This window comes from Ammospiza caudacuta, chromosome 12, assembly GCF_027887145.1.
Source record: "Ammospiza caudacuta isolate bAmmCau1 chromosome 12, bAmmCau1.pri, whole genome shotgun sequence".
NCBI lineage: Eukaryota > Metazoa > Chordata > Aves > Passeriformes > Passerellidae > Ammospiza > Ammospiza caudacuta.
Window position 1 is genome coordinate 11,034,254 of NC_080604.1, and position 27,422 is coordinate 11,061,675.

At 47.4% G+C, this 27,422-nt stretch overlaps 1 protein-coding gene and 1 long non-coding RNA gene across 3 annotated transcripts; one reads left to right on the plus strand and one right to left on the minus strand.

Moving 5' to 3' along the window:
* Window positions 1–296: 296 nt before the first annotated feature.
* GATA2 (GATA binding protein 2) lies at window positions 297–10,402 on the plus strand. Its single transcript, XM_058812838.1, has 6 exons — window positions 297–617; window positions 1,157–1,644; window positions 2,298–2,897; window positions 5,534–5,679; window positions 8,620–8,745; window positions 9,570–10,402. The coding sequence occupies exons 2-6, from the start codon at window positions 1,416–1,418 to the stop codon at window positions 9,867–9,869; spliced, it is 1,401 nt and encodes a 466-aa protein (XP_058668821.1). The 5' UTR covers window positions 297–617; window positions 1,157–1,415; the 3' UTR covers window positions 9,870–10,402.
* Window positions 10,378–27,198, minus strand: LOC131562991 (uncharacterized). Of its 2 annotated transcripts, XR_009275273.1 has the most exons (6): window positions 27,156–27,198; window positions 26,584–27,005; window positions 14,705–14,846; window positions 14,306–14,413; window positions 13,623–13,768; window positions 10,378–11,098 (listed from the first exon to the last, which is right to left on the minus strand). It is a non-coding gene; the product is annotated as an uncharacterized LOC131562991 (long non-coding RNA). The 2 variants fall into 2 exon arrangements; XR_009275272.1 differs by lacking the exon at window positions 14,306–14,413.
* Between the last annotated feature and the right edge of the window lie 224 nt (window positions 27,199–27,422).

Consider the following 27,422-nt stretch of genomic DNA (forward strand, 5'->3'; position numbering starts at 1 on the left):
GCGGCGCTGAAAGTCGCGGCTCAGCGGCGGGGCAGCACCCGGCGGAGTCAGCCCCATGGCCGAGCCCTTCCCGCACTCCATCTCCGCTCGGCCCCCCTGTCCCCGCTCCGGATCCCGCACTCCCCGGCGGGACCCCCTCCGTTCGGCCGTCCCCGCCCCGCAGGGGCGTGCAGCGCCCGGGCGGGGAAAGCCCCCACGGCATTGCCGGGCGAGATGCTGCGAGCGGGGGCAGAGGGGCGGAGGAGGGGGGTCTGCCGCGCTCCCCCCCCGGGCCGGCTCCGTTTGGGGCCGGGGGTGCGGTTGGGGGCGGTGTGGGGCGGCGGGATTGGCTGGCCCGGCCGCCGGCCCTGCGCACCCCGGCCCGTCGGCGGCGCCGCGGCCAGCTGGCGCCAGCGCTCATATAGGATGCGCGGGGATGGGACCGAGTCGGCCAGAGCAGCGGCTTTGCCATCTGAGTAACACTCTCCATCCAACCTCCTCGGCTCTTCCCGCGCTCGCTCTGCCTTTGCCCCCTCCTCTCTCTCTTCGCTTTTTTAATTCCCCCTCCGTTCTCCTCCTCTTTGCCGCACTCGCATCGTCCACGCCGGCATTCATCGCCACCCAGCCTCCCGCGCCGGGTAAGTGTGGGGCGCGGGGGGGTCGCCGCGCCACTGCCAGCGCGCACTCGCTGCTTTCTCTAAACACCCTTCTCTCCACTCTTCTTCTTTACTCCCTCCCTATTTCTCCCCCTCCTTTTCCTTTTGTGTCAGTCGGAGTTCTTGCTAGAACTACGCTGTATTAGTTCTGCCGTTCTTTTTTACCCCGCTTTTGAAGCCAGCTGGAAAAACTCCTATTGACGTTTCTAGCGAGGGGGGGGGGGAGAACGAAACTATTTCCTTTTTTCCTTTTTTTTTTTTTTCCTTCCTTTCCTTTCTTTTTTCCTTTTTCTTTTTAGTTAAGAGTTTGAAATGGATCTCTGTTTATTTTGCGGGGCAATGAGCAGGGAGAGAGCAAGGCAAGGAGTTTTGGGGACAGGATATTTTTGGCAGGGAGGAGGGGCTCTGCTTCCCCCTCCCCTTCCATGTACCTCTGGGAAAAGAAGCCGGCCGGGAGCCGGCCCGGCGAGCAGCGCACCCACGGCTGCCGAGCTCCTCAACCCTCCTGTCTCTCCCTACAGGTGCTGCCCTGGCGCTTCCCCGGACCTGCCTCCGCTGCCCGCCTGTTGACGGAGGGACACGCTGACTTCAGGGGTCCTCTCCCACTCCTCAGAGGGCGCGCTCCACTCACCCGGCGGTTTTCTTTCGAAGAAAAGCCACCCCAATCTCCTAAAACCCAGCGGGCAGCGTCCAAAGCGACCCCCCGAGCAGCGCTGCCCGCCCCCGCCGAGCGCCGCTCGCTCCTGGCCTGGGGGTGGGTGCGAGGGGAGGCCCAAGGCCATGGAGGTGGCCACGGATCAGCCTCGCTGGATGGCCCACCACGCCGTGCTCAACGGGCAGCACCCCGACAGCCACCACCCCGGGCTGCCTCACAACTACATGGAACCGGCGCAGCTCCTACCTCCGGATGAAGTCGACGTCTTCTTCAACCACCTGGACTCCCAGGGCAACCCTTACTACGCCAATTCCGCCCATGCCCGGGCCAGGGTCTCGTACAGCCAGGCACACGGTAAATGAGCACCGCGGCCCCTTCCCCGCCGTGCGAGCCGCGGGTGTCCCGCGAGGGGTGAGGAGTTTCACTCGGGGCCGCCCCGGTGTGTCGGAGCCGGGGAAAAGGAGATCGAAAACAGGATAGACAGGCAGGCACGGGTGGATTTTAACCCTAGGGATAACCAAAGGCTAGCGGAGGGGAGGGAAAGAAAGGGGGGAGGTGAGAGAGGAAGGGGAAACAGTGTGCGCACGGGCTAAAACTTCTCAGACACGGCTACTTCCCGGATGCAAAATACAAACCGATTCAAACCGGCGATGGATTTTATTTGGGGGTGTTCTTAGGAGCCGAAGAGAGAGCATTACGGCAGCTCAGAAAGATAGAGTAAAAAGGGGTTTAGTGCATTTTCCTAGGAATGGGGTGGGAGGAAAGGGATTGCCTGAGTGTCCCTCCTGCTCCCCTTGCTCCTTCTAGCCGGGCTGTCTGGTATGTCCCTCAGATGGGACAGGGGGAAGGGGCTGCTCCACCAGCCTGGCTGCTCTTCCCTGGGTTGTGGAGTGTCTCCCGTGGCCGCCTGTCCTCCGGCTGCCCAACCACGGGGAGCTGGGGTCTTCCCCGGCCGCTCCGGGCTGAGCCGCCCCACGCTGACCCCAATCGCTCTTGTGTTCCTACAGCCCGCCTGACCGGGAGTCAAATGTGCCGGCCTCACCTTATCCACAGCCCCGGGATCCCTTGGCTGGACAGCAGCAAGGCGGCACTGTCTGCCCATCACCACAACCCCTGGACCGTCAGCCCCTTCACCAAGACACCCCTTCACCCCTCGGCGGCCGGAGCGCCTGGGGCCATCTCGGTGTACCCGGGCAGCAGCACCTCCAGCACCGCCTCCGTGTCTTCGCTCACCCCGGCCTCGCACTCCGGCTCCCACCTCTTCGGCTTCCCCCCGACCCCTCCCAAGGAAGTGTCCCCAGACCCCAACTCCACCAGCGCCGCCTCCCCTTCTTCCTCCGCCGGGGCTCGGCAGGAGGACAAAGACAGCATCAAGTACCAAGTGTCGCTGTCGGAGGGGATGAAGATGGAGAGCGCCAGCCCGCTCAGAAGCAGCCTCACCAGCATGGGGGCCCAGCCCTCCACCCACCACCCCATCCCCACCTACCCCTCCTACGTGCCGGCAGCCCACGACTACAGCAGCAGCCTCTTCCACCCGGGCAGCTTTCTGGGGGGCCCCGCGTCCAGCTTCACCCCCAAGCCGCGGAGCAAGGCCCGCTCCTGCTCGGGTAAGTGTCGCAGCCGTGTCCCGCCTGGAAGGGCCGCGCTCCCGGGCTTCGTGCGGGCTCTCGGGGCGAGGATACGGGCTGCTGCGAGGCTGGGTGCTTGTGCTGGCCCGCTTCGGGACAGGGGGACAGGTGACTGCTCGGTTCTGCTTTTCTGGGTTTTTAACAGTAGGAGATGGAGCCTGGGCTGGGCTCCTGCGGGCGCCGATGCACACAGGGCGCTCGAACGGGCCGCGGGACGCGGCACCGGGGCAGGCTGAGCCAGCAGCCCGCTCTGTACAAAGAGGGATTTATATGGAGAAAGAAACCCGAACCCTTTTCATCGGAGAAAAGCAGGCCTCAGGCTCCCGAGGGGCTCCGGCTCGACCCTGCTCCCTCAAGGCAGGCAAGCCCCCATGGATGACACATGGGGACTTTCCAGCCATAGGTATTTGTCCCTCCGTAATTTCCACGTCTCTCCATTAACACCACCCAAAGCTCCAGCGCAAGATGAAAGCGAAACTTCCCTGGCCTGTCCCCTTCAGATCGCAAAGGGCCTTTTTCCCTTCGCGTTTTACAAGAGCAAAAGTTCAAATATAGTTTACATACCAGTGCAAAAGACTAAGGTGTCCAGTAACTGCTAACTTACTCCAGCCTAACTTTAACTAGAAAATGCTTCCCCCCCGCTTTTTTTTTTTACCCTGAATCAGACATATCTCTGCTTCCAAACAACTGCCTGCAGACCTTTCCCATGCTCACCCTTCCTTGCATTTCTTCTAAAAGTGCGGTCCTAAATCTGTAAATTAGGCGATGAACAAAGTTTTGACCCCACTTTGAAATCTCAGTAGTTATACAGCTAGACACATATTATGACAATTTATGTGATTCTACTGATCTTCTTGGTTTAGTATTCTCACCAATGGAAGGAAATTAATTGCAATATATTGGGGCTGAATTTAGACAGTCCTTTAAAAATAAATGGCCCTATAGGCATTTGCATATGTATTCCATTGAACATATTTGCTTATGAATACACTACATGTTTTTATTTAAGTAGACAATAATTTAGAAATGTGATCTCTTATGAGTTTTGCAACAAAAATACCAGCTATTTTACAAGCTCATCAGTACTGTTTCAAATGATTCCTGGGAAGGGAAAAATACATTCTTTTTCTGCTGTTATTTCCAGGCAGTTGCTGCTATATGTATCTATATGTATACATTTTTAGTGCCTGGAAGAGAAGCTACAGGCAGTGGGTAGCCCAAATCTCCTGAGTCTGGAATCTGACTCAAGATCCAGGTCTCTAAAGACAAGAAGGATCCTGAGTAGCTTTTTTAAAATTTTTGTCCCATAGCTGCTGCTGATTTTTACATGGGGGAAACAAGGACCTTTTTTCTTTTGTTTTAGAGTTTCTTCTTCTTTTTTTTTTTTTTTTTTTTTCCCTCTGTGAGGGAGCTCCCAGTGTAAGGAACTGGGGAAAGTTCGTGACCACTCAGTGTTTTTGTAGGAAAACTAAGACTCACGACAGGACGACTCCTGCAGCTTCCTGCCCTAGGAGGGACAAGAGCTGCAAATGCAGTGCCGCAGAGCTCCCCTCATTTCTCACTCCAGATTGTGTTGTTTAAAAGCTACCCACTCCCTAGATTAAGGCAGACACGAGCCCCGCTGAACTCAACATGGCCTGCTTCAGTTATTAGCAAAAAGAATTTCCTTTCCAGTTAAATACTGTAGGATTTGCATAAACGGTATTAAGAGAGATTTCTATATTAAGCAGACCTGCCCTCAAACCATCCAAGGCAAATGAACTTTAGCAGGAAGCTCTCTGATGCAGAATCAGATATCTTGGAGTTACATGTTGTGTTTTATTTAATGCAGCCATTCTACAGTGCTATGTTTACCACATAGTACTAAAACTAATAATGAAGGTAAACTGCTCCCTACCAAATCCAAACTGGATTGTTGAAAAATCACAGAAACAGAAAAGCACTCAAGCCTATTTTTACAGTAATGTCCAGTGAAACTGAACTCTCTCAAAGAACAGCATTAACAGCATTTTTATGCCTTTAGAACAAAAATCATAACTGAGACTCTGGTATTTTGTATCCATTCCCAGTCTGCTCTGCTCTACTTTCTCATCCCATAGCATTTGCAACAGAAAAGAAAGTGCAGAATTAGAGGTCTTTTTGCTTAGATTTATTTCTAGAAAACCTCTTCCTCTGACTCTGTCCCTAAGGTGCTGTGTGTTTGCAGGTGTGTGTGTTTGCATGTGCACGGGTGTTTCTGTGGCAGGGGAACCCGGGATTTCACCGCCGCAGTGCAATAGATCCGGGAGGGGAGCGGTGCCCGGTGAGAACTCAGGGAGTTCTTGCTGAAATGATAACTTCCATCTGACACAATACGAGTGTCACTCTTTCTCACTTTGCAGAGAGCACTGCCTATTCCTGATCATGACATAAAAGACTCACTGGAGCCTGGGAGTTCTTGAAACACTGAGCTCCTTGCTGCCTGTACTGTAGATGTCACTGCTGCCTGGTTGTGCTTAATTAACAGAATTAACTCACTGTTTTGACTTCTGAAAAATACCTAAAGGACAATGCAGGAAGATTTTGTGAATTTGTTTTTAAAGAAAGAAATCTGTTTTCTTCATGTTTCCTTTTAGAAGGCAGAGAGTGTGTGAACTGTGGAGCCACTGCCACCCCTCTCTGGAGAAGAGACGGCACCGGGCATTACCTGTGTAACGCCTGCGGGCTCTACCACAAAATGAACGGGCAAAACCGACCTCTCATTAAACCCAAGCGAAGGCTGGTAGGTGTCTTTATTTCTCCTGGGTTTGGGGATAAATAAGGCAGCGGGACCACCCACAGGCACGAGTCGGTCGTGCCTCGTCTGTGCTGAGCCCCTGCGTGGAGCCGAGCTGTACTGTACCCTGCACCGGGTCAGTCACGGCGGGGTCACTGCCGTGCCTCGGGGCACATCTCCCCCTCCGCCCCCATCCCATCCCATCCCATCCCATCCCATCCCATCCCATCCCGGCAGGAGCTCCCAGCCGCTGTCCCAGCCTCCCTGCCGCTCACAATGCACGCGGGATATCGTGTGTCCTGCGCCCCGTTTGTCCTCAGATGACAGCTTTTAATTCCTCATTTACTTGGCCTCTTGGGATGGTTTGGGCTCACACTGGGAGCGAAAGGGTTATGAGCATGAATGTCCTCCACCATGGACTAAAAAAAAGTTCCAGCTCCAGAAAAGCAAAACAAATCAGATGAGTCAAAGCTACGGCTCCCCACTCAAAAATTATTTGTATAAAAGCCATGAAGTAATTTTCACTCTTATAGTCTCTGGCAATATTAATATTGGTTCCCTCCCCAGACAATCCCCTACTGTTAAAAAAAATCCTATTATTTTTCCATGGAGTCACCTATACTTTGTATTTTCATTTGGCTGATTAAAAAAAAAAAAAGTCCTTTCTAAGCTCCTGGTAGTAGTTTCCTATCCGGATATCTGTACGTTAAAGATAATGAAACTTTGTGTATCTGTTTCCTGACTCTAAAAGCTTTAGAGAGTTTCTATAGGCAAGCCTTGCCAGTCATGCTTGCTGTTTTGAAATTTCTAATACACTCTACTCCGCAAATAATGTGTAAAATGCTAAGAATAATAAATATATTTTTTGGAGCTTTGTGATTTATGGTGCCTAAATCTCCTAGCTATTCGTGGGCAAATATCAACGAGGTTTAGAGAGCAGAAAATTGGCATTACTGTTCTAACACTGGGATGGGATATAGAAGATTTCTGTCCTGAGTCAGAATTTCAGCTATGTAAGCTTCTTAATGACTTGCCTTCTAAAGTGACTGACATATAGAAAAATGTTAAGACAACAGTGTAACATTATCGTCTCTCAAGCTCAAGTGCTTTCCAGACTGAATGGGACAGGCCATAGAGTTAAGCAGCATAGCTGAGTATCAGTAAGCCATCTCAAATATGCAAACATAGGTCTCCACCTTCCAGTGTGTTGGGAGACTGTTATACTTAGCTCACTGTGCAGGGTTTGGGGGGCACTAGAGAGGGTTTATTTTAGTGTTTAGCTGTTTAAATGTTTAGTTTTAATTGATTTACAGCTTTGTTTATTGCCCCTTTTTCCACTGTAGTTCGCTTGTTTGCGGGGGAGAGGAGGTGGCCATCTTTGGGAATTTGTTCATCTGCCCTGCAATAGCAAAGTGATCGTATTAATAATGTCAGCATTTGGACGTCTGACATTAATTGTGTTTGGGTTGCATGAGTGCATTTGCAGTAGGGGGTACCCCCTCTTTCTGCCTTTGGCCTGTTCTCACAGGCGAGTAAGGCGCCAAAATATACGAGTCTCCGAGGGTCTGATTCTTGCCTAAAGCTGCTGAACTGTCCACCAGCTTTGGGAAAGTTACAGGGGGCCATGGCATAAATCAGGAGCAAGTGAGAGTAGAACCCTGTGCTCCTCTTGGGTGAGTGGGCCGAGCTGTGCTTCCAGCGCATCGAGTTCCCTGGAAATCTCACTGCCCTGGGACCGCCTCTGCTCATGGAGATGCCCCGTGCATTCCTGTGAGCTTTGCTGGGCTTCACCCCATGGCTCTCCATGGCTAATTGCAGAAATATCCAGGGAGCAAGGCTCCAGGGAACGACAGCGATTGATACGCTTTAGGAAGTAAACTCCAATTTAAGAAAATAACGAGTCCTCAGCATTAATTCAGCTGCACAAAATGGACTTGGTGTTTTGACCACTTCTAGAGGGTTTCTAATACAAAATAATTTCCCAAAATGTGGGTTGCAGTTAGTCTGTCCATAACACTTTCTACATCAGTGTCCATGCACAAAGGACGCTTTATTGTGGGTCTGCTAGACAAGGGCCCGTCCAGGAATCACGGGCGCCTGCAGTTCTACTTTTCCTGTTCTTGTTTTGGGAGGTGGGTGAATGGGCTTTTCTCTTTCCCCTCACCTGGGTTTCAGCAGAACAATAGTTTTATGACAGGGTGGTGGATTTTTTGGCGGTTTTGTTTAATTTTAAGACAGTTGTTTGAGGGCTTGTCAGCCAAGGAACTAAGTAGGGACAGAGGCGGCAGACAGGGGGTCAGCGGAATCATTGCTGCAAGGCATGAAATTTGGTTTGCTAAATATTTAAAGAAAGTTGGAGCCGGTTTTGTTTTCTCCCTTTCACTTGTAAATGCAAACTGAATTGTCAGTGATGGCTCTGATAAATACTGCACCCAGCTAAGTAATGTGGTTCATTTTCTTTTGTGTCCATCTTTCAAGGGCCAGAGTAGGGGTAAAAATCACATTCTTAAAGATTCCCTAGTTTCAAACCCAGTCCCAACATTGGCAAAGACTAAAATTGAAGAAAAAGAAAAAGGCAAATGCATTTTCATGACGGAGGCATTCTAGAATCCTGAAAAAGGAAAATTTGAAAAATTCAAGATTATTTTTTCACCCCTCTAAATTTTTTTTTGTTTGTGGAATCAGGGATTCATTGTTTCTCTCTTTACTTCTGTTGCACACAGAGTGCCATGGGGCTTTAAAGTTTGTATAGGATAATATTTAAATTTAAACAAAAACATAACATCCATAAAACTTAAAACCGACAGCACCTTTCCTCCAGCCCTGATACTCTGTAAATTCTTAGTAACAAGTTTTCCCTAAACTAAATATTGAGTCCAATTTGACCTTTCTCATGATCTCCCTCCACCTGGCGATACATTTTAATTTTCTTTTTCTTTTGGTTAGTCAGCGGCCAGGAGAGCAGGGACTTGTTGTGCCAACTGTCAGACAACCACCACGACCTTATGGCGACGTAATGCAAACGGGGACCCAGTTTGTAATGCCTGTGGACTCTACTATAAATTGCACAATGTGAGTATTTACTCATCTCATGTGTCGCTGCTTGCCTAGTGTGGATTGATGTCTTAACTGCGTGGTGTTCGCTGCGCTTTTATTGGTTTCAGGGGCTTGGTTGTTGTTTTATTCCTTGCCTGTCTCTAAGGTTCCCCTGGGAAGTGACAGCCGTTCTTTGTCAGCATAGTGATGCTAAGTTCAGTGACATTACAATGTATTAGCTTGGCTTCTGGCTTGGGCAAACCAGGCTAAACAGAGCTGCCACACTTGGTTTTAACTAAGTGGGTTTTGTGTGCAGTTTCCCTCCAGAAACGGAGGCCATTTGGAAGGGGCTCTGTGCAACAATTAATCCTGATGGGCCATCTTCATTTTGACTTGTAAAAAAATCATTGTATCTAAGGCTTTGTTGTATTATTTAATTTTTTTAAAAGAAATTAATCCTGGGCGGGAACATTTGATACGTTGGAATTATTTACACTGTAGGTAACAGAGGTTACTGGTACAAGATTGCTCATGTCTCAGGACTGAGTTTGGGTCAGCATGTGCCTCCTAGTTTGATCTCCTATTAGGAAATTAATGAGGACTGAGGGTAAGCCTACGGGAAAGAGACTCATCAGCTGCCAAATTCAGTTCAATTTGTTTTTCATGTCTAGGGGTTTTTTGTGTGTGTGGTTTTATTAAACAAATCAATATAAACAAATTCTGCAGAGAGAAACACCATTTTTTTTGGCCAGAAAAAGGTCTCCATCCAGGAAAAACACATGGGGGCTGTCCAAATATTTTCATTTTTGCACAATAAAGTCATTTTGTCTGCATGAGCCTGATTTTCTCATTTCTTGCAGGTGAACAGGCCTCTGACCATGAAAAAGGAAGGAATTCAGACCAGGAATAGGAAAATGTCCAACAAATCAAAGAAAAGCAAGAAAGGCTCTGAGTGTTTTGAGGAACTGTCCAAGTGCATGCAGGAGAAGTCATCTCCCTTCAGTGCTGCTGCCCTTGCCAGTCACATGGCGCCCATGGGGCATTTGCCCCCTTTCAGCCACTCTGGACACATCCTACCAACACCTACCCCCATCCACCCATCTTCCAGCATCTCATTTGGACACCCACACCCATCCAGCATGGTTACAGCCATGGGATAAAACCTGATGACCAAGAGACCCATCCAGATATTAGGAACATGGGACTTTGCCTAAGATGACAGCAAGTAAGACAATGTTCTGCCAAGAGGAGAATGTAGGGATGGCAAAAGGAGACCTTTGCTCTCCCATGTGGTTAACTTTTAATGCTGGACTAAAACCTTGCAAATGATGGGTCTTCTGCAGAAGTGTGTAGTGGTGCCTGTAATGCACTTTGCCCCCTCAGGTATAAGAAAAAAGAACTCACCTGTTCGATACTAATGGTCCAGCAGGAAGCAAAAGATGGCAGAAGCTGAAAGAGAAGGCTTGGAACTGGTTTTCCTTTCTCTCTTTGTTATTACTGTGAATATTGTAAAGAGATATAAGCAGCCTCCTAGGATGGAACTGGCTCACTGGAAGCCAGACATGCTGGATTTCTATTGCGGACTTTGGGATAGGGAACAAAAGAAGAAAAAAAAAACAAAAAAAAGAAAAGTAAAAAAAAAACAAACAAGAGAAAGAAAAGGGCATCTTTATTAAACCATAAGTTTTAAAATCAGACACAAAGTCATATTTATTTTATTTTCCACAAAAAGCCTCAACCCCTCTGATTGCATGTTTTTGTGCTGTCATTTGCAATGGCTACCCTGTAAGAAAATCTGCCTTCAAAACAAGGAGAGGGGAAATTTACTCAACAGCCCTCTTGGATTAGCTCCATCTATCTTCCATACCAAAGTTACCAGGAAGGGGGAAAAGATTGTGAGGGCCAGGAACAAAGCAAAAATGTAGCCGTAATATGGGATTTTAATATACCCAAGATGGTGATTATTTTGACACAATTCCTTCATTCTTCTCCCTAACATGAAATATTTATTTTAAAAAAGAGCCCCTCTCCCAACTACCCTATTGTTCCTCAAACCAGACAACCTGGGTCAAACAAACTTGTTGGGAAAAAACTCGGGGGAAGGCAATCCTGCACTAGCAAGGGGTGAGAGCTTTGGTAAATGCCTGTAGAAGTTCTAGCACAGCCAAAACTGTAATGGGGCACAAAAACCATCCTGCTTGCAGACTCTGGAGGTTGAAGCATTTTGTTCTGTTGTGTTGGCAGCTGTCGCTTAAAAATGCAGATTAGCTGCTTGGGTAAACTTTGGGCAGTGTGGCCACCACATCCACATGCAGCCAGCGCCTGCTCTCTCAGGCACCCACCCCGGTGGAGTCCACCGGGAGCAAGGGCAGAAAGGAGGCTGGGATCACTGGAGATGGGGAAAAAGAGAGACAATCAGTTTGAGCTTCACACATCCATCAAATCCCAGACACAGAGACAGCTGAGGGAAAGCATCGTTCTAAGGGGAACGTCTGTTTTCCGTAGCGGATTTTATATGAAAACAAGAAAAGAACAAAAAAAAAAAAAATCTCCCATTATGAAACCATATTGTACGTAAATGACCGAAAACAAAGCTATTGCCAATGTGAAGTGTATTCTATTGATTGTTATGATCTGATGCCTCTTGTGATCACAAGCTCCAGTATAACATACGGTGTACATATTTAGGTATACTTCTGATGAAAATGCCCCAATGAACAGAGGGGTTTGATAATGTAAACCACGTAAGCTTAACTCTGTGAAAAGCTTTTTATTTTATTTTTTTAAATTGTAACTATTTTGTTGTTGGGTTTTTCTTTTTCCTTTTTTTTTTTTTTTTTTTTTTTTTTGGATCAAGCCAAATTGTATCTTTACTGCAAAAGTCCTGCTTTAAAGAAAAAAACCAGAATGAAACAAAAAAAGGATGTATGTAAATTTTTTAAGCCTGTAATTTTTAAGCCTACTAAAATGTAGTATTTTATAATTAAGAACCAAGCAGCCATGAAAATCCTGCTTTCCTCTTTTTTTTTGGTCTGTGTAGGCATATAGGTGCACTTTGTAAAGAAGTGGAAATAAATGGGAAACTAAATTGGTTGGGAGAAATCATCAGAATTTTTAATCTACTGAGGTAAAAAATTAGGTCCTTTTTGCTTTTTACCTTTTACAATGGTACAGTTGTACATTATTTGTACCCAACTCAAATTTCTGTAGGATTTGGGCAGAGGGGAAGGGGTGTGGGTGAAAGACAGGGATTACTGATACAGTTGACAAAGTGCAATATATTGTCAGTCACTGCAGCATAGACAACAGCAGTTGAGATTTAAATTATTTTGTACTTGTATCAGCATAAAAAATTCTTCAGTATTTTCTGTTTTTATTTTAATTTTTATTTTGCTTATTTTTGGATTAGTGAACTAAATTATTGTTAATTATGTACAACATGTTTATATATTGTCTGTAAAAAGTGTATGCTTTCCTCATATTCCTTCCAGGTGAATATTGCTAAGAATAATAAATACCTTTTTTGTGAAACTACCTGTGCCCTGCTTCATGTCATAAAAGCTGCTTTTAGTAGCGATAGAAGAAAAATTATCGTCATTGTTGCCAGTTGAATTATTAGCTTATACTTTATGCAGAGCAGGCTATGATATTTTGAAACCCTAACAGGGTAGGACAAAACAAGGTAGTTAAAGAATGATTTAGTATTGGAAGCACAGGTACAAAAGCTCATTCTCCTGTGTTGTTTTGGAGTGACGAGGTCAAGCAGTTAAGTGTGCCTAAGTTTCTAAGCTAGTTTAAATTTTGAGGGAGCAGCCACATTGAAGATGATGAACTGTGGTTTCTCTTGAAATTTTTTGTGTTTCATTGAAGTGTTTGGAGAAATACTTTTACATTAATAACACATTTTAAAAGCACTGTAAACATAGAAAAGAAGCCAGCTGCTTAATGGATTTCAAGGCAGGACCTGTGTTAGACCAGGGAAAGTTCTCCAAAGGAATATTCTACACCTGGAAATGTGTTTCTTGCCATTTGTCATTATCAGTGGTGGGAAGGGAGCAAGGGGGGATGGCCAGCCTGGAGCTGCTCAGTGCTGCCCTGGGAACAGGGCTGCAGCCCTGAGTGCAGGAGGTGTGCACATGGACTGGCATGTGAGGATGGAGAAAAGGGCTGACCAAACACATCTTCCATGACACCAAAACTTTGCAGCTGCTTTCATCACACAGTGGAGTTTGACCCACACAAGGAACCCCTTGGGGCCCTACAAAGTGAAGCAAAGTCTTGCAAAGTCACCCTGCCATGTGTAGGGGTGGGCATTGATGCTGCAACGATATATTCAAGAAAACTGCTAGTGAATTTTGGGTTTCCTCCTTTGACCTCCTGTGGAAACCAGCTTGGGGATAACTACTCATTAAGGAAAAAAATGACCTGGGTTATTTTTTCAGTGTGTGTGTGAATTCCAGCCCTTTCTAGCAGTGCTTGTCTTTCCCCCTGCAGCCTCCTGCCCAGCCCTGGTTGCAAGCCCTGCTTGTGAATTCCACGGAGCTGCAGCAGCTCTCCATGTGCTGAAGGAAGAACACACAACTGGGACAAGGCCTTCCTGCATCATTTCAGACGAGTTAGTCATCTCTCTAACTTGTTCAGCAAGGCTTAGTGCAAACACCCATTAAAAAAGAAAAAAAAGGAAAAAAAAAAGAGGCCGTTTATAGCATACTGTGCAAGCTTCATTTTAACAGAAACATGTTCTTTTTTAGACAGGTTCAAAATGGGATTGTAAGTAAACTCAGCCTCTCTCCCTCCATCTTCAAATAGCTGAGAAATGAGAACGAGCAATATCTCTTTGAAATTTGGAATAATTAAGTTGTTTGCTTTGGTTGCACAGTACACATCCCACTCAGGTTGTGATGGTGGCTTACCTGGGGGCTGCCTCTCTGCCTCTTTGCTGGTTGGGTTGCATCCACTGAAAGAAGTGGGGCCCTAATCCATCAGGCTGTCAGGAGGGGTGGTGCATCCCCCAGCGCCTGGAGGAGCGTGCTTCTCCGAGCGGGGGCTTCAGCAGTTCCTGCAACACAGATAATAAATAATCCCATGTTTGTCAGGTGGCACTAATCTGTGAAAGATCAAACTATCTCTCTGCAATGTGTGTATTGTGTTTGTCTCCAGACATTTCGCATAGCAGAAGAAAAACAAACAGCAGGGAATGGAAATGGAGCAAGTGTGTAAAGTTCAACGTAAAGTGTAAGCACCGAGCAGATATCAAGGCAACAAATTCGGATTTATAGTCCTTTCACTACCACCAAACACTGGGGGACGGGATTTTTGTGAGGGGGGAACTCTGACATTACTTGCCTTTGGTTCCTGTTGTTGGGATTATTGTTTTAAGCGGTGCTTAATTGTCATGTCTCCACGGCCACATCAAAAGCCAAGAAGATTAGGTTACAGGGAGTGTTTGATGTCAAAATACAAAATAAATAAAAGGGAAGCTGAAAAGGTACTATATTTTCCATGATGTCTACTGAGGTTTTTGCTTCAAACATCCCTCTTTTTATTATTATTTTGCAAAGGTTGCACTTTTAGTGACAAGATTTTATTTACTTACTTTCAAATGGCTCCACTGCCTTCCTGCAGTGGCTCGAAAGGGTTAATATCCCCTCTTTGATGGCAAACATGGTATAATTAACGCAAACTTCTTAAGTATCCTGGTGACCTGTAGATGGCCACATGAGAATTTTGTTATTTACTGACTTGCCAAACGTTTATTGCTTATAGAAGGACAAGTGGGAAGCAGGCATTAATTTTGATGCTGTTATCTGTGATTGCATGTAAAGTTCATAGCAGAGAGTGCCTATATGTCAACTGCAATTAAGCATTTTCCCATTTTTAAAAAAATTAATTTCACTTTGGTGGAGGGGGTTGGGGCAGCAGATTTACAAACTGAGCTCCTGCTCATCCGTAGAGCAGGCGTGACACAGCCAGAAATAGGACAACTTCCCCTTACCTGCAGGCTGCAAAAGAAAACAGTCTGGCGCCATGGAGCATTTGATCCTTGGCTTCTCCACAGAGACAGTCAAATTCAGGACCAACTGTGGCAGGGCAGAGAGGGACATTTTGTGGTGAGGCATCTCCCCTTGGAAATTAGCCTGAAAAACAAAAATGAAGCCAAAAAAAAAAAAAGTGGCTATCAGGTGAGTATGTTCATTTATCACCAACCTGGACTGGATTAGAATGCATGACCTAGAAGTAAAATGCTTTGTTTAGCCCAATTCCCTGGGCCATCTGGTCCTTGCAAGTAAACATTTCTGAGTGAGAATAAGTGACTGTTCTCTAAGCCTGGTGATATGAATACAAACCAGGCTGCTCTAACAGATCAAACCTGAGCAGCAGGGCAGCTGGCTGGTGCCAATTCAGAGACACCATTTTCTTCAACAGCTTTGGGTGCAATTCTCTGTGGTGCCAGCTTTGCAGTCAGCCCTACGGGTTCAGTCTTATGTGTCCCTGCCAGATCCAGAGCTTATCCTAAATCCAGGGCTCACATTGCACCAAGGTGCTGCTGGGAGGTCTAGGACCCTTGTCAGAGGAGACCCATGGGAGACACTGCAGAACCGCCCTGCATTTGCAGTAAGAGCTAAGTTGCATTTCTGAGCGCCAAAAGTGCATCTGAACAAAATGCGGTTGCAGGGTGAGAGACACAGCAGAGAGAACTTCCAGCAGGTAGAAAGACAATAGTGAACTAACCCCTCCTTCAGGGAAAGGCTTCAACAAACCACTGAGGGAGGGAACTGCTACTGTTTGGTCTATAAAAACCTGAATCAGGGAAGTATAACGTTAACCCAGCCTGTACTGCAGCACCCGGCAGAAAACAGCCACCTGCCTGTATCCTGCACGTTCCTCTCTCTGTGGTTCTGCACTCTGGGCTGCAGGGAGTTATTTGGGGGAAAGTTGACTCTGGCTCAGGAGGGTCAAGAGCCTGTGTAAATCATTTGGAGTTGGGCCTATCAATGCCAGAGTGTGAACATGGACCCTTGTTTCTTCTAACATCTGCTTCACCAAAGTCTTCCCCAATGCTTTTAGTTTCCTCTGGCTCTTAATTCAGCTCCTGCCTGCTCTCTGTCAGGCAGAGAGTAAACAGCAGATTTCTTTACTTGGGGAATTTTGTTGTCTATTTGGTTGTGATTTTTTGTCTCTGGTTCTTTAGTTCACTCCCACTTGCCCACACTGGCATTCTAGTGGCTGGTTATACCGCTAGGGTGATCTCAAGGCAATTCCTACTGGATTTTGCTGTAAAATACAGGTTATTACAGATTACTACAGATTATTTTTCCTGCTTTAATTCAACCCATCCATTATTTTATTTTATTTTATTTTATTTTATTTTATTTTATTTTATTTTATTTTATTTTTTGTGTATCCTTGAAAAATTTGGAAGTAAAACCATCCCATGTTGAGAGTTAATCGTAGGTAGAAGAGAACTAGATGAACAAAAAGGAACAGACCAAAATTGTTCACATAACCTTTGAGCCCACAGTCACTCTGGACGGCACACTATTTTCTTATTTCCAATCATTACTCCCAGCAGCACAGGAAATATATTCTTGATGAAAAAGCACATCTCTGGAGGCAGACCACTGCCTGACTGGTGCCAGGACTCACCCCATTCCCTCACACACTCACTTTCTGATAACAAGCAGAGTTACAGTGCTCTGTGCCTCAGTTTACCCTTGCAGAGCAGGCATAAAGAAGACATGACCTGCCCTATCAGCTACACACAAGTGTTAACTTGCTCCAGCCTAGCAAACTTCAGGGCAAGTTCTAACAAATGTCAGTATGTGGTGTGTACTGATAGGCACAGGGAAAGGGCACAGCACTCTCTAGGTTAGAAGCTCCTCCCTGCCTCTCCTGTGGAGCTGCTGCACTGCTCTTACCACCTCCATACAGCTGCTTGTGGCACAGATGACACACTGGAGACATTAGTCATTGGGGTGCATCCCCTGGCTGATGCCAAGTGCTGACCACAGTGCCTCAGGGAGAGCCCCACGCACATGCAGAGCCGCACGCAGCGCTGCCAGCCCCGGCCCATTGTGAAGCAGCCCTCTCGCCATCTCCCATGCTGTCAGCCCCTGACCTTCCTTTCACATGCTCTAATGGTCACTAGAACACTGCAGAGGGAACACAGCCCCGGGATTAAATAACCCTAATTTGTCTTCAGGTCTTTCCCCCTCCTTCCCCTTACCTCAGTCTCCCGCGACTTAACATTTAAAACAGCTGAAGTTTACAAAAAAAATCAAAGCTCCCAATAGGCCCAGATTGTCTAAATACGGAAAACAGGAAGTGAGTAACCTTCAACGGGAAATTGTTCATCCGATGGAGGCCAAGACCCAAGGCCTGGCTCTGTGCAGTCCTGCCCAGCCCCGCTCGTGTACCGAGCGCTCACACGGAGCTTGGCAGGAGGGAACCGCTGGGGGAAACTTTGGCTGCTCTGGCCATCATGTCACGGCTGCCTCAAGAAAGGAAATGGGGTTTGCTCCCATACAGAGCAGCAGAAGGGCAGCTGGAAGGGTTATTTTTAAGAAGGCCAGGATGGGATGGAGAAGCAGACAAAGGTTGGAAGGGAAAACGGAGAAGATACATGAGTCCTAACTAAAATGGTCTCTGGCTTCCTATGAGAATGAAGGTGGCAAGAGAGCACTGCAAATGACATTGGGCTGCTTCCAGAAGGGCGGGGAGAGATTCTGTGTGACAGCCCACTTGATGATGAAAAGGAGAACACTTCATTTCCTACGTAGTGAGAATAATAATTTCTTTTTGTTGAGTAACTTGCCTACTTCCCCCCGCCAGGAAAGATCCCAATTATTTTACCAGGTGTTTATCTAAGGTTATATTATTCGCTCCTGAATCGCAACCATTAGTGGGGTGGAACACAGCAGCTGTTTAAAAACTCAAAACAATGTCCCTTTTTTCACGGAAGGTCATATTAAGATTCTCTCTAACTGAAGGTGAACTTCTTGCTACGTGCTGCGTTCTCTGGAATAAAACTTTGCTCACAATTACACTTCTGCAAGAGTCACCAAACTGCCAAAGAAACTAGGATGCACAAACACACCCAAGCATGCCTGAGTCCTTCCACTCCAGCTCTGGACTAGGCTAATGAACCATGTACCACAAAGGCCCCTGTGTCATAGGCAACCTTCTTCTGACCCCCTTGGAACCTGCTCCTGTGCTCATATGCCAGTTTTCCTCTGGGCAGCTTATGGGATAAGCACCAGCAATGAAGCCTGGTCTCCAATTTGAGAAACAGGCAGAGAAAAAAAAAAGGTGTGGTTTGGTTTGGAGTTTGGCACCACTGTCAAGGAGATTGGGGTGGTTTGGTCCTCTCCTGGTTTTTTGCCCCAGGACTGGAGTGCTATAGATAAAGGGCAGTTCTGGGCAGATGTGCATACATGGGACAGACTCCAGAGAACATTCATGCAGAAAACACATTGGCCCTGCCTGACTGGGATGCTGCACCTTTGCAAAGAGAGGGGCTACAGAGAAGTGTAGAGCAATCCTAACTGCTGTGTCTCTTGAGAAAGACAAGCTAGAGATGAAGCTTCTAGATAGATCTCTTTTCTGCAGAATTTCAAATACTGCACTAAAATTACCCTTTAAAAATATTTTTTTAAATATTTGGTTTAGGCAGAAATATTTTCCTTCTTGCTTCTACAGTCTTTTTCTGCAAAGATTTCCCCAGATTTCTTGTGGTTTATATAGGTGAATAAAATGGAACTCATGGCATTTGCTCCACAGAGATTTCCTCTCTTGCATAAAGATGAAGTCTAGTTGGTTGTTTTGCTAGCAAACCAGCTGGCTGGGAGAAAGATGCTCTTAATCAAACAGCTCTGCTGCCTCTCTGGAGAGAACTCTGTCTTTTTTCCCATCACAACAGGTTTCTTCTTTGTTCTCTGGTGGGCAGGTGTTGTCCCTGTGGGATGTGAAAAAGGGCAGGCTCTGATCCCATTAAAGATAGCCCCATTGGTAATAGATCAGAGGGGCATCCCTAGGTTGTGGGAGAGTATGCCTGTCTTGCTTCACTGGCTAGGGAATAATAGAGCTGGCTCTCAATGATACTTGCAGGGTTTTTAACAAGAGTCCTGTTCTCCAGAGGGACAATGAAAGGGAAAGGAACCCAGAGAGTGATGGCTGTGTCTGGCATTGCATTGCGAGAAATCACAGCTGGTCCTGCAAGTGATGGGAACTGGGACGATGCCTCTACCCAGGAAAGATGCAAAGAAATGCTCCCCCACTGCACTATCTTCTTGCTTTACTCCCTTTCTCCACTAATTCCACAGTAAGCTGACTTTGAGGGATATGAAAGTGAATTTTGCTCCAGTGGAAGGCATGACATGGATAATCCTGAGATAGCAACACTGCTGTAACCCCTGGTCTCAGCCACTCCTTGGACCTTCCATCTTGAGGGTTACAGCAGCTCTGATCTGACTTCCTGGGAAGAAAGATTGGGTGTGTGGGCTGAAGGAGGTCAGGGAGTTCCAACCACATCCCTGGCCTGGATGAGTTGGTCACGGAATCAGGGCTGTGGCTTGCCCAGAGGAGCCTGCCTGCTTGCAGTCCTGACATAGCATGGAGTCGCTGTTTTTCTGCTGACCTTGTGCTCAGAAGAACTGAGATAGCATCAAGGATCTCCAGTGCATTTCCTTCTTCTGTGCTTTCTAGAGTCCTCCAGGAGGCAAGTCCACTGTGCCCAGAAGCTACAGACTCCTGAGATTTAGAACAGGCTCCACACCTGCTTAACTCACATCCCTACAGTCCATGCCTGCTTAGTTAAGGCATGATTTTTCTATATTATGTAGAGTTGTGGCAATCCATTAATCTGTGTTAGGGAAGGCCTTGGACAGGGTCACATGCCAAGAATGGAAACTTGCAGCTGAATACATGCAGCAGGCAAAATATGCAGCTCTGACTGCAAACCATACCATAGGCACATTCCCAAAGTATGCACCAGCACTATGGGCCCAGAGGCTTGTCCAGATGAAGCAACACCTCTTACAGACAATGTGTTCAGGCACAGGCTTCTTGAATTTCCTTTCTTTGTGAAGATCCCTGTTGCCAGAGTCATTCCAGCTCCAGCAAAGGTGTTCAGGAGGGACACACACCTACCCAGCAAAGGTCCTGCATCAGAGTTAACCCTGAGCTCCTGACTAGACTCCCAGGAAAGCAGCAACCCTGGGCAGTGTCACTGGGGTCAGCTTGGAACTCTGCCTTCTTAGGAGCCTGCACATCTTGGAGCTCAACAGCAGCTGCACTCAGTGGGGTCAGGACAAGAACAGAGGTGGTACTGGAATGTGAGACAGCTGGCTATATCTTAACACAGTCTTTTTACTTTCTTTTCCTACGTTCTTCCTTAGTGTCACTTGGAAATTACACTCCTTTTGCCTATGCACTCTGCACCATTTGCACATCTTTTCATCTGCACCCTCATCCTTGCTGCTTTCTTTCTGATGGCTCACTCTCCCATTTACATCTTTGCTGAATTTACCTGTGTGGCTTAGGAACCACCTAGAATCCTTTAAATCCACTGCACTAGGTCCTGGGAAGACTGGTCATTCTCCCTGTGAAGCCACTGGCTCAGGCCACTGCACTTGATCCAGCCCTGCCTGAAATCACCACCCCTGCTCAGCATTCCTACATCCTGCCTTCACTTTTACCTTGATGCTGCAAAGCACAGCTCTGTGTGTGTGTGTGTGTGTGTGTGTGTGTGTGTGTGTATGTATTTATACACATGCTCCCCACCACAGAAAGAGACCAATTTTGCAAGGTTTAATATGCTCCCAGTTCTGCTGTGGACTCTTCCTCTTTTGTTGCAGCTGTGGTTTTAGGGCAGGCTTTGTGGGTTTCAGAGAGTCCTTGGATGTCTTAGGAAATGTTCTGCAGAAGTGTGCTTTCTCTCCATGCATTTTGCACTCCAGCCACCAGGTCCTGAAATCTCAGTGCACAGGATTTCCCCTATTTAGATGAACACCAAATCTACTTGACTTTCAGGCATCGTTTCTGATTGATACCACTCACTTATGCCTCCAGGGTCAGGCAAAGAAACAGAAGAGGCAGCTGCACTCCCTCCTGCATCAGCAGTGGCTCTAACTCACCACAGCACAGCATCAGGATGCTCTGAATGGGCAAAGAACCACCAGCTCCTCACAGTCACAGCAACCCTGGGATGGCTGGTGTGAGCTGTTTTGCTACAGCTCTGGGGAGAATAAGACCTCAGCCATCACCCCTAATGTCTGTCCCTGACACAGGAGAAGCAGTGCAGCCTACCTTATATAAAATAAGGGAAAGCCTGCAAGTGCCAAATTGAAACAGAAACACCTTCTGCCTCTCCTGTGCTTGTCCTAGTTACACATGAGGGAAAAGGAACCCTGCCTTAGAAAAGCCGAGGATTAGCCCAACACACCTGGGTACCACCTGCTGCTTTAGTGTCTCCAGCTCACAGTTTTGTGACAAGCTGGGTGTTTGACAACAATATCCCTTTGAAATGGCAGGTACAGAGCTGAAGGTTTGGAAAAGCCTAGCTCCAGCACAGGGTAATTGTCAATGTGCATGAAGACAAGCTTCCTGAGGCTGGCTGGGGGCAACAAGGGGGCAGCTCGGGTGGAAAAAATGCTTAAACCAGAGCACAAGGCATGCCTGTGCTCCAAACCAGCTACCCAGCAACTTGGCCCTCTGGAGTTAGAGCAGCCTTGGGGTGCCTCTGACAGGCAAAGCACACGAATGCTGTGATAAGAAAACAACCCCCAAAGCAACAGAATGTCTCACAAGGTTTAAAAGCACAGTTGTTCAGCCTTGCCTATTTGTATGGGAAGCAAGAGCTGCAGCTCCTGAACGTGGAGCTGGCAGGCAGCATAGGAAAGGAGAGGGAGGCGAGAGATATGTGGCTGAGGAATTTGCAGCCTTCAAGTTCCCTCTCTCCCGCCTCCTCCTCTCGCAGGAAATGAAAGAAGCCTCTTTTGTGGAAGGAGGCTGGTAGGTGTGCATGCGTGAGTGTGTGTTTGGGAGCAGCCGGGCCTTGCTGCTCCCCTCACGGCCTGCCGGGCACCCCGAGTCTCCCCTGGCCTGGGCTTGTGTCTCCCTTGGCCTGGGCTCATGTCTGCCCTGGCCTGGGCTCCTTGAATTTCCCCTGCCTTGGGCTCCTCATGTCTGCCCTGACCGGGGCTTGAATCTCCCCTGGCCTGGACTCCTCGTGTCTCCTCTGCCCTGGGCTTGAGTCTCCCCTGCCCTGGGCTCATGTCTGCCCTGCCCTGGGCTGAATCCCCCCTGGCCTGGGCACATGTCTGGGCTTGAGTCTCCCCTGGCCTGGGCTCAAGTCTGCCCCGCCCTGTGCTCATGTCTCCTCTGCCCTGGGCTAGAATCTCCTCTTGGCCTGGGCTCATGTCTCCCTTGCCCTGGGCTTGAGTCTCCCCTGCCTTGTGCTCTTTGAGTCTCCCCTGGCCTGGGCTTGTGTCTCCCCTGGCCTGGGCTAGAATCTCCCCTGCCCTGAGCTCAGCTGCAGGAGTGCTCCAGGCTGGCCCAGGGCAATTCTCAGAAGTTTCCTCATGTGTCTAAAAAGGTGGACCAGGCAACAGAAGTGGTAAAACCACCAAACGTGCCCAGGCCCTGGAGAACTGCCTTTTCCCTTTTTTTTTTTTTTCCTTTTTTTTCTGTAAAACAACCCCTGAAACTTCTTCCTCCTTCCCTTCCCCATTCTACCTTGCTGAACCGCAGTGCTAGAGCAGCAAAGCCTGAAACTGGAGGAAAGTAAGGGGCAAAAAAGTGGCCATGGGCTTTGTTAAGTGATGACAGGGACCAAGGCCAGCAGGACTGGCTGTGGGCATGGCCGTGGGCAGTTGGTGCTGCCCTCACCCAGGACTGAGCATGGGGTGGAGCAGGCTGTAGCCTCTGTTTCCATAATAGCAAGAACAAAAGAATGGGCTGTTCATCCCCACTCACTGCATCCATTACACAGTGTACCAGCATGGCCTGCTGGCCTCTCCTTTAGTGTCCTTGGGAGGGAGAGGAAAAGCATGGCTGGAGATTGCGCTTCTGTTTATATCTCTCTGTTAGCAGTAATGCCATCCTCTCACTGTGCTTGCTCCTGAGGGAGGTGGTAGCAGTGGGCTGAGGAATGAGAGGATGGCCCAAGCCTCCTCCTTGTGCACCCTCAAAGAACAGGCAGGACAGGCTGTCTCAGCATGGTGATGGTGAACATGTCCGCACCATCCCTTGTGGGCTTTTACTATCCCAATCCATAGCCACAGAGTGCTGGAGAGCTCTGAGTCCACATTCAGCCCTTCTGGTTTTCTGGGCCAAAAATAAACCCTGCATAAATAGTATTTTCTGAAAAATAAGTAATTTTTACTTTGCATGTTTTTTGTAGAACAAAAGGTGTTGGGTGAAAGAAAGGAGCTGTCTGAGGAGGTAGGAACCTCCCAAGAAGAAGGAAGGGCAAATCCAGCATTGCAAAAAAAAAAAAAAAAAGTGCCAAAGCAAAAAGGTGAATGAGTGGAAGTGAATTAAGAAATGGAGCAAATAATGTGCCATGTGAGTAAGACCTGAGATCTACACATCCTGAGATGTGTGTAAGGTAGATGGGGTCTACCTTACACAGCAATGGGGAGAGGAAAAGAAGAGTAAATAAAGAAGAAAAATGCAAGAAATAAGCCTGCTTAGAGATCTGAGGATTAAAAAGAAAACCTTTAGTAGGAATGGAAAACAGGGAGGCAACCAAACAAGAATATTCAGTCAGTTAAGGCTTGCAGGGAAAAGATAAGGGCAGCAAAAATGCAGAATGAGTTAATTATAGCCAAAGGGATTAAGGAGAATAAGAGGCCTTTTACAAATATATCAGGGGAAACAGAAACACTAGGTAGAAGGTGGGTCTGTTAATAATAGGTCAGAGTAGGGAAGGAAAATAATGAAACAAGGGGGCAAATCATGCCAACAGCACTATGGGCATCTTCCAAATAACACGTCCATTGATGGTGACTGGTTTCAACCCAGACACTGCCCATCCACAGGGGCAGATCTGAGCTGGGTATGGAAATGAATCTCCCCATGCAGTGCCTGACACTTCCTACAAGAAATCAATATGTTTTCAGAGATGGAATTGCCTCAGCCTGGTGTTTTGTGTTTTGTAGGAGGCTGGAGAAAGCACACATATTCAGCTTAGGCCACACATGTGGTGCAATGGCCTTGGAAGAAGAGCACTGAGTGATAGACTAACTGACCAGTTAACTATGGGTTTCTCATCAACTCTTGTTCCTTGGCTTGGCTATTTCCTCTGTCTGCCTCTCTTACTTCCACTGAAAGCAACAAGGATAAAAACCAGTAAATCCCCTGAGGATAAAAGCAAGAATTGGCAAATATTAGTACTTTGCAAAGCTTGCATTGAGTTGATTTATGGGTCAGAGTCTCACCTCTTAAGAAATTTTGTGCAAGAATTTTAAATATTTGAAATATGCACACACTTCTGACGTCAGGATTTTGGCTTTCACCCCCTTCAGAACTAAAGTTTGGCTCCAAATGCCGGGTTTCCCTCTCAGTTTCTATTAAAACAAAAGGCTCAGTTAGTAAAACTATAGACTACTTATGTCTTCTCAAAGTCAAAACAAGAACCATCAGGAGACAAAAACTGTTTCACCCAGGTCTTTCTCAGGAGGAGCCCACCCCTTTCCTGCCTGCCCTTGGGTGCGTTTTGCATACTGGAGCCTTTCCTTGAACAAGACCCCTCAGGCACCTTCCATCTGCCCGGGAGTCACACGGTGGAACAAAGGGCCAGCTCCTTTGTTTGAGGAGACAAGGTGAAAACCTGCCTGTCTGTCTCTGTTTACCAACGGGAGGGATGCTAGCAGGGTGAGAATGGGGGCTGGGACCATTGCAGGGCTGGGCACCATTTGTCCTCCATTGCCGGCTCTCGGGCGCTTTCCCCACCCTGCTGTCTCCCTCTGATTTTCACCTCTTGCCAGCTTGGCTTTTTGAAATGTTTTAAATAGATGTTTAGGAGGCTGCAGCTTTAAGATGGATGGATGGATGGATGGATGGATAGATTTAGATAAATAGATAGATAGATAGATAGATAGATAGATAGATGATAGATTGATTCTATTTCTGAAAGGGTCCTGTGATCTAATTCCCTACAGCTCCATCAAGGGTTCTTAATCCATGGATAACCATGGATACACACAAACAACCCATACCTTGTCCTTTACCTTTTCCTGCATCCCTACTGCATCTCGTGTCCAGAGTAGACAGTGAGGAGATACCTGGGGCCAAGTCCTAGAATCATCTGTTCCCCAGCCACACATTTGCACACTGCCATGTCAGAAATGGACAAACACAGCCAGAAAAATGTGTGGGACACCAGCACTAGAGACTTTCCTTCCATACACATCCTTCTTACCTTGGAGATCGCATGAGTGACAAAAACAAGTCAGCCTTCCCCCTTTTTACCTGTGTTGCATTTTACAGGGTGAAGTTAACGCTGTCTATCTCCCTGCTTCCTGTGCACTTTCAACTCAAATACATAAAACAGAACAAAGAAGGAAAGGTTAAAATAACAACACTCCATTATAAATTATATACTGTCCTTTATAGGTCTTCCCTTTACACCATTGGTTCTTTTACCAGCATTAGTTCTGTCAGGTATTATGTTAGAGAGAGTCTTCAGAAAGATTCTGAACAGGATACTGGATTTTATAAAAATTAAAACTATATGCTGCTGCTTTGTATTGCACTTTCAACCTAACAAATAACACACAGATGATGCTTCTGGAGGCAGATTTGCAATGTTCCCCTATCTCTTGCTATATTTGCCCAGCAGTATCACATGAGTCCTCCCACTTCTTCTGTCCGCTCTGGCACTCCAGGGCTCAAACAGGAGTGGCAGAATTGCAAAGTATTGCTGCTTCCCTGGCTCAGCCCCTCCTAGAGCAGGGACAGAGTTCTCTTGCTCTCTGGACTCACACAGATTTTTTCTCCTGTGCACAGAGACCTTGCTTCAGTAAATCTAAATTGCTCTTAGTTTTTTTCTCCTCCTGTGGCTCCCAGTTTCCCAGGATATGGTTTGCAAAATCTGGCCAGGAGAGGTGGTGTTGTGGGGAGGGAAAGGGAGGTAGAGCCCAAGCACCAAAAGCAGCAGCCACAGCAGAAGGCAGATTCATGATCTCATGAATCAGCCACATTATCTACAGTGAAATGCCTTGGAAGGGGTTTCCCATGTCCTACCCTGACCTGGAAGGTTGAATCCTCAGGGGTCTGAAGGGCATTTTGATTGCCAAAGACAAAGGCTAAATTAGAAGGAAATGATATTTTATTTAGCCTCTGCATCACGATGGAGGCCTGAGGAGAGGGTAGAGGCAGGAGGGTGGTGACAGAGGCATTGGGATAATAAAGGGAATTCAGAAGAGATAACTCAGGAACATATGGGCTCTCACTAAAGCAGCGTGTCCCACTGAAAAGCCAATTTCCCTTGACACGCTGTCAGCCACAGCCGGGGGAGGGCAGAGCCCTGCACCAGCCCAGCCTGCTCTGCCAGGGCTGTGCTCTGCCGTGCCACCCTGCTGTTCAGTGCCAAGAGGGAATTTCCTTTAGGGAAAGAGCTGTGGTGATTGTTTCTCTGCACAGTGCCAGACACTGGAGCCTATATAGAGGCAAATCTCCCAGGGACACCCTGACTTGGCCTGGAAGCCAGCTGGGGCTCCAAGTACTCAGCATTATGGAAGATCAGGCTGCAGGACTGCACCTATTGGTGCAGAGACCAGCTCTTCCGTGGGTGTCCTGCTCCAAAAGTGTGACTGGTGGCCATTAAAAAAATCAGTATCACAAGGGCTTTGGAGTGTGGGGTGAACTTACCTCTTTGTTTTCACGGCATTTTAGCTACAAAAGCTTTGGATGCTTTCCTCACATGACATTGCAGCAGGAAGTTGCTGTAGATGTCCTGAGGACCCAGGCAATCTGGTGAGTAGGTGGGGAAGGGCTATCTAGCAGGGAGGGACTGGGAGGGAAGGCAGGGAATGCAGCAGTGCCTCCAAGGGAAGGTGGGGCCCATACCACCCTGAGTGGTGGGCTTTATGCGAGAATGGCCCAGAGGAGAGGTGGGAGCCATGGCTGTGGAGTACAGCCTGTGGTGCCAGCAAGGTGAGACCTGGGTGGTGGTGTCAGCTCTGGTCTGCTCTCAATTCAGGGAAGATAACAAGGGTATCTCAACATCTCCAATGCTTCTGTGAAATCCAGCCTTTTCAGGATTGCTCTCTCTCTCAAGTTTTTTAGCCCAGCTGGAGGCACAAATAGGGTGGGGATCAGAAAACAAGAAGCATAAGAAATGGCAAAGGCCTTCACTATAGATCACCTCATCTGGTATTTCATCAGAAAATGCAGGCCTACAGTGGCACCTTAGCACTTCTTTTGGGAGGTAATTTCCCTACCTTTTATGCACCCGGAACAGGTTGTATTTTGCCCAATTTCTGCTTCACTGTAAGTAGAAAATAGTCATGGATGTCAATATGAGTTTTCACAAGTGAAAACAACTTAAAAGTGACAACCCCTCCTGTCTTCCCACCCTGTCAAAACATCTCATGTCAAAGATCCTCCTCTGAGAGCTGAATTCCCCCTTCACACAAAGTTCAAGGACTGAGGCTTGTTCCAAGCATTTCTATTTCAGCCTCTTGGTCTCTGACCAAATCACTGCATTT

Coding starts and splice junctions, on each gene's coding strand:
- GATA2 (XM_058812838.1), top strand. CDS start 1,416: ATGGAGGTGGCCACGGATCAGCCTCGCTGGATGGCCCACCACGCCGTG. Junction 5,680..8,619: donor TTAAACCCAAGCGAAGGCTG/GTAGGTGTCTTT, acceptor TCTTTTGGTTAG/TCAGCGGCCAGGAGAGCAGG. Junction 8,746..9,569: donor TCTACTATAAATTGCACAAT/GTGAGTATTTAC, acceptor CATTTCTTGCAG/GTGAACAGGCCTCTGACCAT.